Source organism: Lactuca serriola, chromosome 1 (genome assembly GCF_051521515.1).
Source record: "Lactuca serriola cultivar US96UC23 chromosome 1, Lser_US96UC23_V15, whole genome shotgun sequence".
NCBI lineage: Eukaryota > Viridiplantae > Streptophyta > Magnoliopsida > Asterales > Asteraceae > Lactuca > Lactuca serriola.
Genome location: NC_136408.1, coordinates 137,348,906 through 137,370,299, shown reverse-complemented (window position 1 = coordinate 137,370,299; position 21,394 = coordinate 137,348,906). Strand labels below are relative to the sequence as shown.

Below are 21,394 nucleotides of genomic sequence, written 5' to 3'. Positions count from 1 at the left end.
GCTAAATGTAAGAAACGGAATTTTGATCTGTTTTCTAATAGCATCCTACTTTCATTCATGCGTATTACAGCAATATACTTTGAAAACCTATTAATTGTAGCAATATCATCCCGATACAAAGCAAGTTTCACTGTTATAATTAGATAGATTCTTCAAAGTATTATGTCCTAATAACAAAATAAGTTGAAAATGCGATCGATATGGTCTGATAGTTTCATCATTTACCTTTTCCATCCCTAAACCAACATTTGGTCACACTTTTAGTCCCTGGTTGCCCGTCCATTAAATCCATCGACTTGACCATACACATAAAAAGTAATATAACATAGAGATGATTTTTGTAATTTAGTCTTGTTTGTTTCTTTGTTTCAATAACTTTGAAGAGCATGTTAAATTCTTTTCACAGATTCTATGCAATAGACCAGGGACTTGTGTGCCTATATGCGTGCCTATATGAGTGAGCTTCCTTCAATCCAATAACAGGGGAATCTTTATGAAAAGATTTCAATCAGGTAAGAAACAGTGCAACCAGGAGGGAGGATGGCAAATTTCTTCTACAAAGATCGATCAATTAAGAGAAGGAAGGAAGTTTAGTAGATCGTGTAAATCAATGGATCATATTTTGTTATACTTTTCATTTTTCTAATTTCCCCAACTCTATGAACGAGAAGGAGCTGTGGCAGTTGTTAATCAGAAAGGTTTCGGGATGCATTATTCAGTGGTAGATGACAGGTTGTGTGGTTAGAGATCGAAAAAATAGAGGTTAGGAGGCAAAGTGTGCATGAAGACTAATAAAAAGAACCTTACTTAGTTAAAGGAAGCAATAGAAGTGTTGAGTATCATGAAGAAACGAATATGAGTTCATTTGTTTCAATACATTACTGGGAACATGATTTATTTATTTTTTTATTTATTTTTATGGTGGAGTTGCATACTATAGTTGTTGCAAATGAGGTAATTAAAGCCTCTACTCCTTGTATCTCCAATGTGGATACCGAAAACAAGGTTACTAATGCAAGTGTGAATGGTAATTATGACCAACTCTAATGGCTTCAATGGTAATCAAGATGTTGGTAAGGAGATGAACCGGTTTGTTTTAGCTCATATAGAGGTGAAATCAGGCTAGGGGTTATGTGATATTCAAGTTGTTAATAAGGACACTGGGGACATGAAAAAAACACTAAAGGAGAGTGGTCAAAAAGACCACTGATAAGTGATGACTTGATGTAGATGATCTATTTTCAGCCTCAAATGACCATATTTTGGAGTCTAACTTTGTTGCAAAAACACTACTCATAACTTGATAGAATATCAAGATGAGATGGAAAATGAAAATAAATGAGAATATGATATTCTTTTGACAACAACAAGAGTAACAATAAAGATATAGAGGACGGTAAAGATAAGATATATAAATTAATATGTGATACTATTACTATCCTGTCTTGTGATGTGGAGAAAAAGGGGCGACCTAATTAAAACTGTTGCTTCTAAAATTAAAAAAACAAATGATACAAGAATTCCCATCTTTCAGAATCGGAGTCTTAAAATATTAAGGTGAAGCAAGCGAATTTTACATAGTATCCAAATAAATTATAGAATCCTATCAAGGATTTGAGCTTTTGAGTCCATAGACACGATATACATTGTTGATAAGGCAATGGTCAAGATTTCAGCTCAAATTATGATCAAGAAATAGCACACAATTCAAGAAGTGTTTAATTTTGATACCTATGCTTAAAAGAATCATGGGGAAATAACATACAATTCCAAATGTGTTCAATTTTGTAGTAGAGGCTGGTATATATTATCTTAATTCTTCTGGAAAAGTAGGTCATAGACGATTGAGTTTGCAATAGCATCAGGCCATTTTCCCATTGCATCTATTTTCAATTCATGTCAGTCATGTAGCCTCACTGTCTCAATCCTTTTCATGTGAAGGATGAGACCTTGAAGATCCCCCCTCACCCTACATAGAAACGAAAAGTAAGAATACTTTAAAAGTTATATATTATACAGGATACAATACAAAATGCTATGAAAACATATAGTTACTTGGAAGCGTATATATTATGTTACATTTTCTTGATTCAACAGAATTAATGAGTCCTGGTGACACATCTCTTCCAAATTCTTGAAGCAATTTAAGCATTCTCAACATGTTGCTTGGTTCTATCCTAAGAATGAATCTATCAATAAGATTCCTTAAAATCAAGCAATATGCTTACACAATTTCATATCGTTTTCCAAAGTGTGATAGTTTGTTATTAACATAGAATTTACCCAAGAACAACATCTACTGAAGATTATTAATCTATGAATTGGTCTCAATTGCATATTACACTGTGACAGGGAGTGGTGAGAATTCAATCCTAGATTTTGACCCATAGTGTTTAGACATGGTATGAACAGATATTTGTAGTATTCAATGATTCCAAATTTTAATATTTCCACTTTAATGCATTCAATGAAACGTTATAACTCCTCTTATTTGTTAGACCCTAAACCAATTGAGAACTTTAATTCCTAATATTCCGTTGTGTATTCCTTTTGTTCACGCAAAGAGAGAAAAGGTTTGGGTGTCAAAACGTATACCTTATGTGCACGACCACTTATGTCAGGCTTCCTTGGGGATAAAGCTCTGAACCAATAATATTCCTTCTGGACTGAAAACAGATAAAAAGCTATGTGTTAATCACTATTCATAAATAATCCATTTGGAAAAAGTAGTCGTATTAGGTCCAGGTATTTATATGTGATCCAACATATCAAAAAAGCCTTGATCAATTGAGTAAAGAGAATAAGCAGGAAATTCACAACCGGAAACAAGTAACTGATAATGAATGATATATATAATAGGGTTTTCCCATTCTTTCAAGAGGAAGGGCCTCTCAAATAGTTTTTGCAACTAGAATTTTCTTAGCTGACAATCTTCTAGAAAATGAAAAGTTTAAATACTCCTCAGGGTGGGGTAAAATGGATGCCACCACACCATATCAATTCACTTGATTATGACAGAATGGAAACTTCAGCTGTGTGCAGAAAAGAAACAGAGCATGAGCGAAACAGGGGGGGAAGAAATCTGGGAAAATTACTTGTTCTTCAAGTTTTTATTACTGAAAAGACTGAAAAAAAACTTAATTAAAAACGTCACACAACCATATCCTATTTATACTAAACTAATTGGAATCCTAAACTAACTCAAAACTTTAAATTGGGAAAGTTTTCCCAAAATACCCCTGGGACCAAAACTGTCCCTGTTTCTGAATCAATGTTTGGGTCTATTCATTTTATAAATTAAAATTACAACTTTTATTTTTTACATTTTATAAAAAAAAATCTTATCTTATAGGTCAATAAATATCAATAATATATATATGATCCAGTTGTTTAAAAGATTTAAGTTATGAACCATCTGTTAAAATAAATGGGTCATTGTCCATCTATTTAAAGAAAGTGGGTGATGGGTGAGATAGGTCATTATACATAAGACATGACAATAAAAATATATTTAACAAAAATCACACCTACCTTGAAAGTCGGGGCCGACTGGAATGAATTTACGATGATAGGGAAACAATACAATGACATTTGTAAAAAACTGCCGGTGGTCCAGGATGTATTGTCCTGTTGTAGTTTGAAAATGAGAGAGATCTCCACCAATTATGTGATTCCATGACTTGTAATAACCCAACGCATCTTCATCCTTCTTCTCTCCATCATCATACATAAGACTCACCCCACACTCCTTTATAACTTCATATTCTGGCGGTGTAACAGTAACAGTAATATGGTCACCAGCTTCCATCTCATTCATCCCAAACATCCAATGATTTAACACCACCCAACACTCTCCATATATACTATATCTGTCCGTGTTACATTCGTATATCCACATGCGGTTCTTTGTTATATTACTAACTGTCATCATTGGTTTAACGGGGAAATGATCATCATATGGGGAGAAACGATCAAATAGACTTGTCAGCAGAAAGCAGAAGTTGATTCCTTTAAGGAGGTTATTTGGAGATGATGATGGGATTGTAAATGATATCGATGGCCCTGCGCTTCTATGAATAAACCAACTCGGCATCTCCTCCCCCTCATACATTGTGCTGAATATTCCAAATTCATAAATCATCATCTGCCAAATACAAACATCTTAATTAAATGATTATATTATAGTATTTTATGTAGTCAAATAAAGAAAGACAGTTAACTAGACAAAACCTGCATTAGAGATTCCCTAGGATTATCTCCCTGGTTCCTTTTGTTATGGAGTAAATTAATCCAGCCCAAGCTACGTAATACCTTTTCCTCAACACTCACCATTGCTTGGATTTTCTGAATGCCTTCAATTTCATACGACCCAAGTGTGTAACTTCTTAAAAAAGAAAATAACTTGAGGGGGGACATTTCGGGATCAAATACAACTTTTTCTAGAGACTCATCATAGGACCAGAGCCGCATCTGTCTTAGTGTGTGTGGCGGATGTTCGACTGACTTCAATTTGTTACAATTTTGCATACTAAGTATCTCAATCCTATGAAGGGTTCTAACACAATTGGGCATGGAATGGATAGGATTGTTATCTAAATATAATTCCTTTAACAAGGACAGACTACTGAAATCCATAGGAAAGGATTCAGTGGACAAATTATTATTTGCAAGCGACAGCCTTACTAGAGATCTCAAAAAAGAACTTGAAAAAAACTTCAAATGGCTTCGCATAGCACCCACAAAGGTTCTTGTGCTTATGCTAATGTTTTTGTTAGCATTGCACATTTCCAGTGAATGCATATCTAAATTTGTACCCTCAGTTTGAGATTCACCGAGATTACAACCATCTAGCAACATTGTTTTAACCTTCTTTAGCATGCCTATGATTCTTGGAAGGTTTTTAAGCTGCTTGCAGTAGCTTAGATCGATGAGGGCAAGTTCAACACACTGCTCAATTGATTCACTAACCTCAAGCAAACCAGTGCAATTTCTGACTATTAACCTCTCCAGAGCTGGAAATTGGTCAAAGTCACCAAGACTACAAAGTTGTTTACAGAAACTTAAATTAAGAACCTTCAATGATCCAAGCAACCTTTTGTTTTTTAAGCATGATCCATCCAACTATAAAAACGGAAAGAAGTTAGAATGGGAGTGAAATTCAACTAAACATGGAAAAATAATAAATGAAGATAAGTTACCTTTTGCCTCTTCTCAAGTCGTTGTGGATTACTATAACAACCGATAAATGATTCAATATTGCTATATGACATGTCAAGAGCAACAAGATTCTCCATAGGTAGTTCTGAAGGTATATACTTCAAATGAAACCCATGCATACACAAACCTCTTAGTTCCGGTGGAAAGTTCTCATAAGACCCATTCATGTGAACATAATTGAGTTGTAGTAGCATCAAATTATCCATCTTACTTAATGCATCTGTTTTTAACTTATATGATGCACCCAACATCTCTTTCTCAAGCATGCGCATGTCAAGGGCAAAGCCAACAAGATTTCCCTTACCCTAAGAAGAAACATAATGTAAATAAAAAGTTGAGACCATACACAATATTTTTAACATGCATACTTTTAAAACCACATATGACCTCTTACCTTTTTTTGTTTTAATACTCTGAATGACTCCTCATGACACCATAATAGACTTCTCTTCCATGGCTTGTCATGTGATTCTTGACGTACTTCGAACCTTCCCATCTCTTGAACCAACTGATGCATCTTCAATTCGTTTTTCCATCCAATAGAAAGAAGGAATCGGTCGAGGAGATTCGGGATTCCAGATCTTATGTTTATATTGCATGCATGTAATATTGTTTCAGCAACATCTCTATCTATTCCAACAAAAAAACAAGCAATATACTTAAACAAGTCCTTATCATTTTTGGATTGCAAAGAGTTAAAGCTCATTCTCAAGACATTATTCACATGAGAATCTGTTTCTTTCTTTAGCCCTTCTATGTATCCTTCCCAATAAGTTACATCTCGATCATATAGAGATTTGCCCAATACTTGAAGAGCCAATGGATGTCCTTGACAATACTTCACAAGCTTATAAAACACCCCTTCATAACCTGTCTTGGGATATTTGCATTTGAATGCATGGAGACACAAAAGTTTCCATGATTCGGTCTCATGTAAGCCTTGAAGCAAGAGCTCTGTATGCTTTGGTTTAATGTCTGTTTTGAATAGTGCACACCTCTCTATCAAACGTCTTTCCTTTGTGGTTATAATTATTTTGCTTCCGGGATGAAAACCATTGCTCCCAAGTAATGCATCCAACTGATCAAGAGTGTTGATATCATCAAGAACAAGAAACACCCTTTTACGAGCTACAATATTCTCTATCTTTGAGGTGTATACCGAAGCATCATGAACTTTAATTGAACTTGTTTTTGAAATGTCATTGCAGAGTTGTTCTTGTAAATCAAGCAACCCATTAAACTTTCCATCACAAGCCCTACTAATATCTTCAATACAACTGCTTTTGTCGAATTCATGAGAATATAGCCCATATACATGTTTGGCTAAAGATGTCTTCCCGATCCCACCCATACCCAAAATAGTGAGTATGTCTGTCGTATGTGAGGATCCATCTTTCAACCATGAAGTGATGAACTTAATATCATATTCCATCCCAATAAGTTGTGGTCCAACGCACCTTAGGTGTACATGTAATCTATGATGGATGTCCTTCACAATTTCTTCAATAAACTCAGTCTCTAGCCTGAAAGCAGATTTTATAAGAACCACAAAACTACAAACCAGATTTGGAGATTTAATTTGTCCAAAGATTCAAAATCAAAACTATATCATAACTAATAATTTTAATCAAGTCCTTCATATTATAACGATATTGTGTTTACTCTTCTATGTTCTAACCATACAAGAATGCAATGTGTAAGGTCATAAATATTTATGTATAAAAAGTTAAAAGATGCCAATGTAATACCAGATTTCACTAATGGGCAACCTAACTTCACTGTGTTTACACAAGACCATCATAACTATCATTGTGCTGTGTTTGAAAAAACATGCCAGTTAAGTTATTTATCATAAAAGACACTATGACTTGAAGGTGGTACTAACATTCATGTGTTAATCAAACAAAATTAAAGGATGATGGAAATATGGGTAAGAAAGTGGTTACCTTCCTTTTATGTCATTTCCTTTTAAATTAGCAACATCTACAAGTGCCTTAATCCATCGGTCCATCTTTTGAGCTAATTGACTTCTTTTATCTGCATTTGTCTCTGCCTCCATTGTCTGTTTATGCTTGGCCATTGCATCTCCAAAGTTACTTTGTTGCTTCCTGACATGTGTGGGCTCCACATGATAAAAGATTGGGATGACAATATGGTTGGATGTGATACGCTGCTCAAGGATCAGCACCAATTCATCGAGACACCATGTTGAAGAAGCGTAATTCTTAGACAACACTATAATAGAAGCCCGAGATGCCTTAATTGCAGTCTCCAGTTCCGGTTTCAGATCTTCCCCTGTTTCAATCTCTTCATCATCCAAGAAGGTATTGATATTGGCATCAATGAGAGCCTTATGAAGGTGATCAGTGAAACTATGACGAGTGTCAACACCTCTGAAACTTAAAAATACATCATATCTATAACCATCAGTTGATGAAGGAGGGACACGAGCTGATGAACTATAACCACGAGTTGATGAAGAAGAAGAAGAAGTTCCTTCTGAGAGGAGTTCAGAGAGAATAACCATTATGAGTTATGGGTTGATGAGCCTTCACCCTTCTCAGTTATTAGTTATAAGAGTTGGTTTCACCGGCTTTCTTCACTTGTTCTTTAATGTTAGGACCTGTACAAATGCCAATGCATAATAGCAAATTATTGATTACAATATGCAACTTAAATCTCATCTGCTTATAGCAAAGTATTGATGTAAAATAAAATTTACATTGCCATGTGAGTTATTTAAAAAGTAGCTGCTCACTTAACTGAATTGAGTTTTTTTTTTTTTGGCTAAGTTGGGTTGCAAGAAAATATGTAAACAATTTGTTCATTTGTTGTACAACATCTCTATTTTGTTTTGTTAAACCCACATAAGTATCCCTATTGTTGTCTAAATAAAATTCATCTGAAGTTCACTTACATAAGAAAACAAATCAACACCAAATATCATTCCAAAAACAACTAAATGCACAGCTAAAAGTCTTGAACAAGGAGTGTTCAGCACTTCACTGCAGGAACCAAAATCTACACATACAAAGTCGTAAATACTTGTGTGCTAAAGATTATGAACTCACTATCAAAAATAGTGAGTGAGGATTCTAGTGCTCTAAATCTTTTTGTTTGCTAAAGCTTTAAGGCCCCGTTTGTTATGCAAGATAGGGACAAAATTGCAATTTTTGATCTCTCGATCTCTCGTGTATGAAAAAGACATAAATGCCCTGCTGATCCTCATAACTGGAATGCCCTTGAAAGTATATCTAGCTTGACAAATGCAGCCTAAAAGTTAGATCATGTAGCCTTCTGTCTAACTATATCAATTTGTTGATTCATTTAGTAGGTGAAACAAATCCACTTGACCAAAATAGGAAAAAGATATACAGCCAAGAAAGGTGTCAAACAGAGACTCCATTGGCAATGGAGATAGTCAAGGTAAGTTTCCTCTCTCTTGTAACCAATTTACATTATGGTGTGAAAATTCCCTCATAATGTTTCTTTTCCAGTGAAGTTTAGCATCAACTATAAGGTTTTCATTTATACAATTTTTGGAACTTCATTTCTTTTTTCCATAGAGGACTGTTATGGAGGCTGTTTCAGCTATCCTAGGAGGTGAACTACATGAAGGGTTAGTTGTTTGAGGGCAAAAAGGTCAGAGACAAAAACAGAACCCTACAACAAACAGGTATATCCTGGGATTCTGACCTCAAGACTTTGGGATTTACATTTCCTCCAAGCTATTCCATCTCCATTTTAAGATAAGAAGAAGTGATTGCCAGGTCAGCAGCTAATCCCATTCCGGATGTGGGATTATCAAATCTTATCTGGATTCTCCTCAAACAATTAGTTTAGACAACCATGTTGATAAGAATCAAGAAATCGTACCGTTACAAACGGAATCGCCAAAAGATGGAATGGCGGATTCCGAAGCTTTGATGCCATCCTTGGAAGTGAAAACTGAAGCATTATCAGCTGACCCAATTAACCACCAAATAACCAAGAAATGTGAAGTTTCAATGATTTAAGTGACAAATGACATCAGCTTAGCGACAAATTTCATATCATGTCTTAAATCTACAAAGAAATTTCTTATCAGTTTTTTACCTTGAAACATAAACCTAGTCCATCTTATTTCAAACAGATCCGCAAGTTTTGAACAAAGGGAACATAAGCAGGCAATCTAGAATTATGACAATCGAATATTGACGCTTGTTGATTTTGAATGTTTAGCTTACAATTAAGGAGCAGATAACATCATTCAAAAAAGAATCAAATGTAAAAATTGCGTTTATGAACTCAAAATATAAAGTGATTAAGGAAGGAATTTTCGAGATTTGGATAGCAAAGTTTGGTTCATCACTCTGGACATGAAGCAAGAACGTGCCGACCTGTAGCTTTAAACTAAACAAAAGTAGCTGAAATAAACAAAATTTTAATCACCTGTTTATGAAAATTCAATTGATTATATATGATCTGTGATTGATAAGTGAAAATTCTTAGACAAGCAAAACTAACTTGTAAGGATGAGCAGAGTTTACATAAAGCTGAAGCGGCGATAACAGAGGAAAAATGAACAGAGACGAGGCCGAGAAAGTTGAGCAGTAAGTAAGCAGGTAAACGGTGAGTCGACGATGAACGAAGGGAGACGGCGAGAGACTATAAACAAACAACGAAAATGTTTGGGTTTTCTTTTGCGTTGGGATCGGAGGCTTTCAGGGTTCTTTCCCAAAAAAGAAACACGGTTTTGTTTCTTTTGAATTTCTTTTATTATTATTTTCTGGAAAGGAAGGCTAAATTACAAACATGGTCCTTCAAGTTTAGTGAAATTTTCACATTGAGGGCAAATTTAAAAAACGATACACCACCTTATGGTAGTCCTTTTTACCAAATCAGATAAACTTTTCATTTAAGTTCAATTATAAAAAGACTTTTTTGACCTTCCTTTATCATTTCTTTTTTTTTTCCTCTATGAACAGCCCAACCCCATTCCCACCTACCATTCACCACAACCCACTACCGTTGGCGGATGTAGTTAGTTGGCGGATGTAGTTAGTTGGTAGTGGTAGCTTGCTACCCTTCAATATCTTTCTAGAAGTTACAAAAAATTTGGATTTTATAGCATTGATCTAATGTGCACCTAGGTGTAAATCCAATTAAATGCTCAACTATTGGCTAAATTAAAAATCCAAACAAATATCTCATTATGTGAATCAACTAGCCAATTAGGTCATTACAGAATCAGTTACTCAAAACGTATATGACATACTTCAATAGAAAAAGGGGAAAAAATGGGTTCTCTTGTCCCCCTTCACTGCAAGTCGATACCACAAATAACAAAACTTGGGCGTTTTCTCCTACTTGCTCACTCCTCTCAAAAGCTACGTTTTTTTCCCGCTGGCAAAATAAACAAGTATTACCTTAATCTTTAATACATTAGTTAAATTTACTTGTTTGAACTGAAACACTAAAATTAATCAACTAGTTCTTTGTTTGTTATTTATTTATATTATTAGTGAAATTAGGTTTAAATATTCAAATGTGAATTTTAAATCTTTAATATTTATTTATGTTTTTTTTATTTTTTATCAGAAAACTGGATGTTGGTACTTGGTAGTAGTGATGAAAACGGATGATGATTTTATGAATGACGCTTATGTTTGTTAAGATTGAAAAATGATGATTTTTTTTTTTGAAAAATCAGTAAACAATAAGGTTAACTGTAACATCCTAAAATTTAAGACTAGGTTCTATAATTAATAAAGTAATAAATGAAAAAAATGAGTTATATAAATAAATCTTCAAGGATTAATCATATCATTATTGGTATGAAGTTTGGAAAGCTAGAAGTGAAAATAATAACATTCTAAAAGGTAAAGGACCAAAAGTGTTAAGTTGGCAAAATAAGTTGACTCGGTTAATGAAAGGGCTCATAAAATTTAAATAATGGATGGGGAAGGACTTATTTTGTCAAAAATTAAGTTAAAATCATAAATACTAAAGTTTGATGGGTTTTAGCCAAAACAAAGAAAGTTAAAGGACTAAATGTGACAAATCTGGAGTTAAGAAGGCATACTCTTCATATCAGTCAAATAAGAACGAAAAGAGAAGAAAGGAAGGGTTAGATGGCTATTCAAGCTCAATAAAAACCCTACGGGAGGATCTCAAACCTTTTTTGTTCATTAGGTGCAAGTTGTGAAGAATTCAAGTGGCTCAAGGTATAATTTCTCATCCTTTTCACCTTGAATTCGATTTTGATGAGTGGGTTAAATCCCAATGGAAATTTTTATGTGATTTAATGATTAGGGTTTTGGTTTCTTACCTCCCTTGAGTGGTTTCAATGGTTCCAATCTCAATCCAATCATTCTATTAATGGATTTGATGATTTGGGTAAAAGCTTCATGAACCCTAGAAATCTAATTTGGGGATAATGCAATTTATGATGAAATTGGATTGTATTCTACGACCTAGATGTTGTTTGATGATAATGGATCCAATTGGAATTCCCAAACACATGAATGATGGTAGAATCATGTATAAGTTAGGGTCCAAATGGATTTGGGGACAATAAGATGAAACCAATAGAGTTGCAACATCCCGAAATAAGGTATGCATTGATAACCTTTACTTTCCTGTAAGACACCTTATTTGACCGAGATCTAAGATGGTAGCCTTTGTCTTAATGGATTAAGACCAATAGAGTGGGATAAGCAAGTCTGGGACGTACGCCGAGCTTACTCCTAGCTATGTGCAGCGTAGCGCTAAGCCACCCTCGATGCATGCATGGGCTAGCCATACACCCAGTGTAGAGAGACGTACGCTCAACGTACGCGTCGAGTGTTGACTTCTGTTGACTTTTAGGGTTTTGGGCAAAATGTGGACTATAAAGGGGCAAAATGGTCTTTTTACCCTCTTGGGGATTAGTAGAGGACTTGGCCTAACATTTTATGGGATATTCATGGCATGTATTAATTAGATGTGTATATGACATATGTTAGGCAGAGAATAGATTAGTGGATCGGGTGCAGGATTTGCTTAATTTACTTGCGAGGTGAGTCTTCTCACTATACTTACCTGAGCAGTAATACTGTGTGACCGGAGGGTCTTATTTGAGTTATCGACCAGAGGATCCTATGTGCTTATATTGAGTTCTGTGATATATTGCATTTTGTCTTTATGATATATGCTATATTATTTTGTGTTATACTGAGTTAGGACGGGAGGGTCCAAACTGAGTTGTGACACCGGAGGTTCTTCACTGAGATATAGGACTAGAGGGTCTAACCCGAGTTGTGAGACTGGAAGGTCTTCACTGAGACACATGATCAGAGGGTCCACACCGAGCTTTAGCCATGAGAGGCTTATTATTTGTGTATGTGGTATTTTGGGGAGCACACTAAGCTTCGTGCTTACCATGTTGTGTGATATGTGTTTCAGGTACTTATCAGGATCGTGGGGAAGGCATCGTCTTGATTGTACATACACCATTTAGAGATTATGTTTTGAGGATTATCAGACATTTTGTGACCTTGTGTTTGAACAAATCTTATACTTGGGTTTTCGAGAATTATGATATTGGATTTTATGTGTTTTCAAAAATGAAAAATTTGTTTTGGAAATTTTAAAGTGTGACAAGTTGGTATCAGAGCCCCGGTTTGAGGGATTCAAATGTACTCTCGGGTATGTCTGGACTCAAACTAAGGATTTGAGAAATTTTTTCTAAAAAGAAATGATTTTCTAAAACGAGTAAGAGTTTTAAAGAGAAAAAGAGACGGAACAATATGTACAATCAGCCAGAGCCCGAGCGGTGATTTCTCAAATTACCATTACTTGTTTATATTATGAGATATTTATGAGATATTAGAGCTGCATGCTAGAGGATAGGCTAGATTTTTCAGGAATGTAGAGTTAGAGTTGCCTGATTCATGAGGTCTTAGCCTAGGGAATGCTATTAATTGATATTATCTGCTATTTGCTCTGTGTATGTGCTGAGTAGGAGTACCTGGGAGGAATCTTTTAGAGAGAGTTTTGAGTAATCTAGAAGAGATACCTAGACGAGCATTGAGAGATTTACTGAGAGAGCAGTTCGATATTCGTGAGGGATAGAGTACTTGTGAATTAGGATCCTAGGAGGAAAACATGGGGTGACTACAGGTTGGTGTGGAAGGTAGTATTGGGTCCGTACTACTGAAAGCACCAGATCTGTATGCGACCCAAGTAATAACCTTAGGATGTTAAGGCGCATGTAGGGGTGGGTAATTGAGTGTGTGTGTGCTTGAGCTAATCTCTGATTAAATTTAACATCTATTTATATTATTTATTTTATCAACCATGTGGTACACGGGTATAATTTAGTATGAATAGAGATAAATCTTACAAACTTATCAAAATATTCTAAAAACGTGTGTCAAATAAAACCTTAGGGTTGTTCTAAAAAAAATAACACGCTCAACCTCCTCCTAAAGGAATTAGTTTTTCACATCAAGTTACCATATACTTCATGTATCATGTGCTGCCAAGGAAATTGTAACAACCCGAAATTCCATATCACTTCTTGTAACTCAAATTGTAATCCAATTCGATCGATCAAACGCCGTTTCCAAATCCGTTTCCGATTTCGCCGTTTAATTAAGTCATTATCTTGTATTAATCTAAAATGACTTAATGGGTGTCTTAATGCCATTTGAAATCATTCTAACACCCCATAATAGTTATCGGAATAATTCTAGAATCGACCATATCGGGTTACGGCGATTTGGTCGGGTGCGACCAAAAGCCTCGCCTAACGCCGGTATCGGGTAGAATTCTGTCGTGTCCAATTCCCGAACACTATATAAAGGACTCAAAGCTTCCATTTGAAGCTTTTGGCCATCTTTCCTTAATCACTCTCCAACCTCTCTCCTCATCCATAATCAAAGGTCCAAAAACAAAGATTTAAGGCTCCAAATCAAAGAGGTAACATCTCTAACTTGTTATCTAACCTCTTTAGCCTTCAAATTAATGTTTAAACAAGGATTTAGGACCTGGAACATGTGTTTACGGCCAAGAATCAAGCTTGGGCCGTAAACACTTAAAAATGGGGTTTTTGAGCCAATTAACCCTTCCAAATCATTGTTGGGACTTAGATACGACTTTGAGGCTTTCAATCTTGGACTTGTAACACCTTAAACATGAATTTTGTGGGAGAAAAGAGAGTTTACGGCCAAGGCATGTGCTTGGGCCGTAAACTCCTCAAACATGGGGTGTAAACACATTTTTACATATTAGTTTGCCTTGAAACTCAACCAAAAGCCTTGTGGTAAATCCTAGAACCATCTAAAATTAGTTTGGGGGCCTTAAACATAACAAAATGCATCATACAAGAGTTTACGGGCATGGCACATATTCTTGGGCCGTAAACTCCTAAAATTGTGTCAAATGATGCCCTTAAATCACCCCAAAGCTTGGAAAAATTACTAGAATCACATGCGATTGCTCTAAGTGCCTCAAATCAATTTCTCTTGACCATAGGAGAGTTTACGGCCGTAAACTCCAAGTTTACAGCCGTGAAATCCCTTTTAAGTGGTATAAATTCATTTAATCTATTCCAAGGCATTTTAGTAATTCATTCCAACAATCCCCAAGTCCAAACAAACCATTAAACACTCAAAATCACACCCACATGAGTTCACGGCCGTGAACTCATGTATGTGTGTGTTATATGGCTGTAAACTCCATAAAATGTTTACTCTTGGGGAGTAAACTCAAATCCCAAGTCCCTAGTGCCATTATACGTCCGTAGATGTCACCCGGGTCACTCCAAACGCTCGTTTTGAGGTGTTTAACCTCGTTGGAGTGTAATGTTCCATATAATTAGTGATTGTAAATCTAATTGAATATATATGGACATTATTTCATTTTACATAGGGACATCGCGAGTAATCAAGCCCCGAACCAACGTCTAGTGTCTGAAACCGTTGCATTCCCGAGTCTGGTGAGTTCATACCCCTACCTTTTTTTTACTGTTTTTAACTGTTTTCAAGGGGGACAAAAGCAAAGTACAAGGGTTTCTTGTACTCAAAACTTATTTTCATGTGTGTGTGTTTCACCTTTCATATGCTTTTAACACTGATATACACAACTGATAACCGTATGAACATGCAGATCACGTAGCATATTATTTGTGAAATGGGTTTTATAAACTGTTATGTTTTATATATTTCACAAATGGTTTTTCCACATTTTATCAGTTAAAAGCATGACATTAGAACATTTGAATAAATAAATTGTACACTGTTAGGCCTCGGTAACACTCCACAGGGATACGCGAGTGGAGGATTATCATATTATTACTAGTAAATTTGTTATTCCTGTATGATTGGAGACACGTCCTCAACGAACACTCCACAGAGATACGCGAGTGGAGGACTACACCCATAACTAGAATCTCTGGGATTTAGAGAGCGTGACTTGAGTGTATTGATCTATACGGGGCTGACTACCCCACACCTGGCTGCTAGCTACAGCCGAACCAAAATGGTTCAAGGGTGACGAAAGTCATAAGGATGTGGACTACTTATTGCCACAGGTTCAATCTATCATATGATTATGGAACTTGCAATTTGGATAACAGAGATTTACTTATAGTAATAATGAACAACTTTATACACTTCACAAGATAACCACGTATACAGAATACATCTTTTACAAACGGTAACCAACATTCAGGAAAGCATGGGGTTTTCCTGGGGAAAACATTTACATAACTAGAAAAGTGTAATAAATTGGATAACCTTACATCTTTTACAATTGGTAATATACAATCAGGGGAGTATGGGACTTTCCTGGGGATCCATTGGTACATAACCAGAACAGAATAACAAAACAGATAACCTAAATGTACATTGTCATAAGGGTAAACATGTTTTCAGTGTACAACTTTACATTACATATTGTGAAACAACAACCAACCTTTTTAAGAAAATGTGGGATTTTCTTGGCGTGTGTTACATTTTCAGAAACAGAAAGGAAACATGAACATTTTCACAAAACAAAAACCGCTTATGAACTCACCAGCGTTATGCTGTCGAGGAAACCACTACCGCTCCTGAATCGACTAAAAGCAGTGGTGAGAATAGAAAGTTCTGGAAGAAGAAGAAGGGTCAATCTTCCCAAGGATCCTCCAAGAGACAACAAACTGTAGCAGTCCATGTTGCTACAACCCCCGTTGCTGTTGCTTCTGTTGTGGGATCCACAACTCCAACTCCTATCAGCCGGTATGCTGGTAATCTTCCCCTATGTGACAAGTGCAAGTATCACCACAACCCTGGCCCCTGCCGAGAACTGTCGTGTACCAATTGTGGTAAGAAGGGGCACATCATCCGATTCTGCAAAGCTCCGGCCCAATCGGCCAATCAATCTTCGGGAGCAGGCGTTGGTCAAGCCTGCTACAATTATGGTGAAGTTGGGCACTTTAAAAGGAACTGCCCCAAGAAATCTACAGCTGACAACACCGGAAGAGTCCTCGCCATGGGACGGGAGGAAGCGGTCGCCGATCCCACTGTTGTCTCGGGTACGTTCCTTCTCGACAACTCATATGCTAATATTGTTTTCGATTCGGGTGCTTAGAGGAGCTTTATTAGTCATGCATTCAAACATAACCTAAAACAAAATCCCCAACCTTTAACTGAAACATTTACCGTCGAGATGGCTAACGGTGAGAAAGAAAGCTCTAACGAGATATTCGTAGGTTGTACCCTTACCCTGAACGACCATTCGTTTCCTATCGATCTCATGCCGGTATCCATAAAGAGCTTTGATGTCATCATTGGCACGGATTGGTTGAGTCCCAATCATGCGGATATCCTTTGTTTCGAAAAAGCCATTCGTCTCAACCTTCCTTCGGGTCAAACTATAGTAATCTATGGCGATAAACTCAGTTCCAACCTTCGTATCATTTCCTGCATCAAAGCTCAAAAGCTCCTACGAAAGGAGTGCATTGCATTCTTGGCCCATGTAATCAACGAGAAGCAGGAAGTTAAAGACCTCGCGAGCATCCCCGAAGTCTGTAACTTTCCTGATGTGTTTCCCGAAGAGCTTCCAGGAATTCCTCCCGAGCGTCAGGTCGAGTTCCGTATTGACCTAATTCCTGGAGCTACTCCCGTAGCGAAGTCTCCGTATCGCTTAGCTCCAGCAGAAATGATGGAGTTATCCAGTCAACTCAACGAGTTGCTCAGTAAAGGATTCATTAGACCGAGTTCCTCACCCTGGGGAGCTCCGGTTTTGTTTGTCAAGAAGAAAGATGGATCCTTTCGAATGTGTATCGATTATCGCGAGCTGAACAAGTTGACCGTCAAAAACCGATATCCTCTTCCGCGAATAGATGACCTCTTCGATCAACTCCAGGGAGCCATTTACTTCTCCAAGATACACCTTCGATCAGGGTACCATCAGCTACGAGTTCATGAGAGTGATGTTTCCAAAACAGCTTTCAGGACTCGATATGGACACTACGAGTTCGTAGTGATGCCCTTTGGTCTAACCAACGCACCGGCGGTGTTCATGGACCTAATGAACCGGGTGTGTCGTCCTTATCTGGACAAGTTTGTCATTGTGTTCATTGATGACATACTCGTCTATTCCCGAAGCGAAGAAGACCACAAACAACACTTGAGGCTAGTGTTGGAAACTCTTCAATCCGAGAAGTTGTACGCGAAATTTTCCAAATGCGAATTCTGGATTCGGAAGGTAACTTTCCTCGGTCATGTAGTAAGCGAGGAGGGTATTCATGTCGATCCTTCCAAGATAAAGGCGATAGAGAATTGGTCAGCACCGAAGACACCCACAAAAATCCGGCAATTCTTGGGTCTCGCTGGCTATTATCGGAGATTTATCCAGAACTTTTCCAGGATCGCCAAACCCCTAACCACTCTAACACAGAAAGGTGTACCCTTTTGTTGGAGTGATAAGCAAGAAACCGCGTTCCAGACGTTGAAGAAAGCCTTGTGCAGCGCGCCTGTTCTGTCCCTACCCGAAGGGAAAGAGGACTTCGTTGTCTACTGCGATGCGTGTACCAAAGGCTTAGGCTGTGTGCTTATGCAAAGAGGAAAGGTGATTGCTTATGCCTCTAGACAATTGAAAACACACGAGGTCAACTATACCACACACGACTTGGAGCTAGGAGCCGTAGTCTTTGCGTTGAAGATTTGGAGACATTACCTCTACGGAACCAAATGCACGATTTTCACTGATCACAAGAGCCTGCAACACATCTTTGACCAGAAAGACTTGAACATGAGACAACGGTGATGGGTAGAACTACTCAGTGATTATAAGTGTGAAATCCGTTACCATCCCGGCAAGGCCAATGTGGTAGCAGATGCCCTTAGCCGAAAGGAGAGTACAAGCCACAAAGTGAAGAACCAGACGATGACCATTCATTCCAAACTACCTATGCAAATCCGAGAAGCCCAGTTAGAAGCCCTCAAACCCGAGAACATGTCAACCGAAGCCTTGAGAGGAATGGAAAAGAAACTTGAGATCGGAAGTGATGGAGTTTATTGTTTCATGGATCGGTTATGGATTCCCAAGTTCGGAGGATTCAGAGAGATTGTTATGGCGGAAGCACACAAAACCAGATACTCTGTTCACCCGGGTTCGGACAAGATGTACCTGGATCTCAAGAAACAATACTGGTGGCCAAACATGAAAGCTGTGATAGTTACGTTCATGGGCAAGTGTCTGACTTGCGCCAAGGTTAAAGTTGAGCACCAGAAACCCTCGGGTCTGCTCCAGCAACTCGGTATACCCGAATGGAAATGGGAGATGATTACCATGGATTTCATCACCAAACTACCCAAGTGTCCGAGTGGGTACGACACCATTTGGGTAATTGTCGATCGTCTGACAAAGTCTGCTCAGTTCGTTCCGATCAAAGAATCATTCAGGATGGAAAGACTCGCACGGATTTACATCCAAGAGGTAGTCCGACTGCACGGTGTACCTGTGTCCATTATCTCTGATCAAGATAACAGTTTTACCTCCCGATTTTGGCAGTCTCTCCAGAAAGCCCTTGGAACCAATCTAGACATGAGCACGGCGTATCATCCTCAGACCGATGGACAAAGTGAGAGAACAATCCAAACCCTAGAGGCCATGCTTAGGGCATGTGTTATTGATTTTGGAAAGTCGTGGGACACAAATCTACCCTTGATTGAGTTCTCGTACAACAACAGTTACCACACCAGCATTAGGGCTGCCCCGTTTGAAGCCCTATACGATCGCAAGTGCAGATCCCCTCTGTGCTGGGCCAAGGTGGGAGATACACAATTAGCCAAGAGTCGAGTCCCCGAAAGTGCTCTCATTGGTCCTGAAATCATCCGTGAAAACCACCGAGAAGATCATCCAAATCCGAGAACGAATGAAAGCTTCACGTGATCGCCAAAAGAGTTACGCTGATAACCGTCGGAAACCACTGGAATTCCAGGTTGGAGACCGTGTTCTGTTGAAGGTCTCGCCCTGGAAAGGCACTGTACACTTTGGTAAGCGTGGGAAACTTAATCCGGGGTACATTGGACCTTTCGAGATCCTAGCCAGGGTCGGTCCGGTAGCCTATAAGCTTCGTTTACCTCACGAGCTCAGTAACATCCACCCCGTCTTCCATGTTTCAAATCTCAAGAAGTGCCTTTCCGATGAAACCCTAGTGATTCCTTTAGACGAGATCAAGATCGATGAAAACCTCAACTTCGTGGAGGAACCGATCAAAATCATGGATCGAGAAGTCAAACATACGAAACAAAGTCGCATCCCGTTAGTGAAGGTTCGCTGGAATGCCAAGCGGGGACCGGAGTTCAATTGGGACCGGGAAGACTCGATGAAACAGAAGTATCCGCAACTCTTTCCAGATCCATGATTTGTATTTTGTCCTGTATCTTGTCTTGAATTTCGGGACGAAATTCCCTCTAACGGGGGGATAATGTAACAACCCGAAATTCCAAATCACTTCTTGTAACTCAAATTGTAATCCAATTCGATTGACCAAACGCCGTTTCCAAATCCGTTTCTATTTCGCCGTTTAATTAAGTCATTATCTTGTATTAATCTAAAATGACTTAATGGGTGTCTTAATGCCATTTGAAATCATTCTAACACCCCATAATAGTTATCGGAATAATTCTAGAATCGACCATATCGGGTTACGGCAATTTGGTCGGGTGCGACCAAAAGCCCCGCCTAACGCCGGTATCGGGTAGAATTTCGTCGTGTCCAATTCCCGAACACTATATAAAGGAATCAAAGCTTCCATTTGAAGCTTTTGGCCATCTTTCCTTAATCACTCTCCAACCTTTCTCCTCATCCATAATCAAAGGTCCAAAAACAAAGATTTAAGGCTCCAAATCAAAGAGGTAACATCCCTAACTTGTTATCTAACCTCTTTAGCCTTCAAATTGATGTTTAAACAAGGATTTAGGACCTGGAACATGTGTTTACGGCCAAGGATCAAGCTTGGGTCGTAAACACTTAAAAATGGGGTTTTTGAGCCAATTAACCCTTCCAAATCATTGTTGGGACTTAGATACGACTTTGAGGCTTTCAATCTTGGACTTGTAACACCTTAAACATGAATTTTGTGGGAAAAAAGAGAGTTTACGACCAAGGCATGTGCTTGGGCCGTAAACTCCTCAAACATGGGGTGTAAACACATTTTTACATGTTAGTTTGCCTTGAAACTCAACCAAAAGCCTTGTGGTAAATCCTAGAACCATCTAAAATTAGTTTGGGTGCCTTAAACATAACAAAATGCATCATACAAGAGTTTACGGGCATGGCACATATTCTTGGGCCGTAAACTCCTAAAATTGTGTCAAATGATGCCCTTAAATCACCCCAAAGCTTGGAAAAATTACTAGAATCGCATGTGATTGCTCTAAGTGCCTCAAATCAATTTCTCTTGACCATAGGAGAGTTTACGGCCGTAAACTCAAATTTTACAGCCGTGAACTCACTTTTAAGTGGTATAAATTCATTTAATCTATTCCAAGGCATTTTAGTAATTCATTCCAACAATCCCCAAGTCCAAACAAGCCATTAAACACTCAAAATCACACCCACATGAGTTCACGGCCGTGAACTCATGTATGTGTGTGTTATATGGATGTAAAGTCCATAAAATGTTTACTCTTGGGGAGTAAACTCAAATCCCAAGTCCCTA

At 37.8% G+C, this 21,394-nt stretch overlaps 1 protein-coding gene across 8 annotated transcripts; it reads right to left on the bottom strand.

Annotated features, from left to right (window-relative positions):
• Positions 1 to 1,528: 1,528 nt before the first annotated feature.
• On the bottom strand, positions 1,529 to 9,927 carry LOC145099147 (disease resistance protein ADR2-like). 8 transcript variants are annotated; one of them, XM_079036744.1, is made up of 9 exons: positions 9,724 to 9,927; positions 8,914 to 9,648; positions 7,164 to 7,840; positions 5,612 to 6,740; positions 5,199 to 5,522; positions 4,231 to 5,121; positions 3,532 to 4,144; positions 2,596 to 2,666; positions 1,529 to 1,969 (listed from the first exon to the last, which is right to left on the bottom strand). In XM_079036744.1, the coding sequence occupies exons 3-9, from the start codon at positions 7,742 to 7,744 to the stop codon at positions 1,922 to 1,924; spliced, it is 3,657 nt and encodes a 1,218-aa protein (XP_078892870.1). In that variant the 5' UTR covers positions 7,745 to 7,840; positions 8,914 to 9,648; positions 9,724 to 9,927; the 3' UTR covers positions 1,529 to 1,921. The 8 variants fall into 8 exon arrangements, with proteins under 8 accessions (XP_078892870.1, XP_078892864.1, XP_078892874.1 ...); XM_079036738.1 differs by having other exon boundaries at positions 8,914 to 9,623; XM_079036748.1 differs by having other exon boundaries at positions 9,747 to 9,927.
• Between the last annotated feature and the right edge of the window lie 11,467 nt (positions 9,928 to 21,394).

Bases quoted from the DNA above. Each gene is read 5' to 3' on its own strand.
- LOC145099147 (XM_079036744.1), bottom strand. From the start codon at position 7,744: ATGGTTATTCTCTCTGAACTCCTCTCAGAAGGAACTTCTTCTTCTTCT. The intron at 6,741-7,163 runs GTAACCACTTTC...ATCTGCTTTCAG, and splicing joins GGAAATGACATAAAAGGAAG to GCTAGAGACTGAGTTTATTG. The intron at 5,523-5,611 runs GTAAGAGGTCAT...GTTTCTTCTTAG, and splicing joins GAGTATTAAAACAAAAAAAG to GGTAAGGGAAATCTTGTTGG.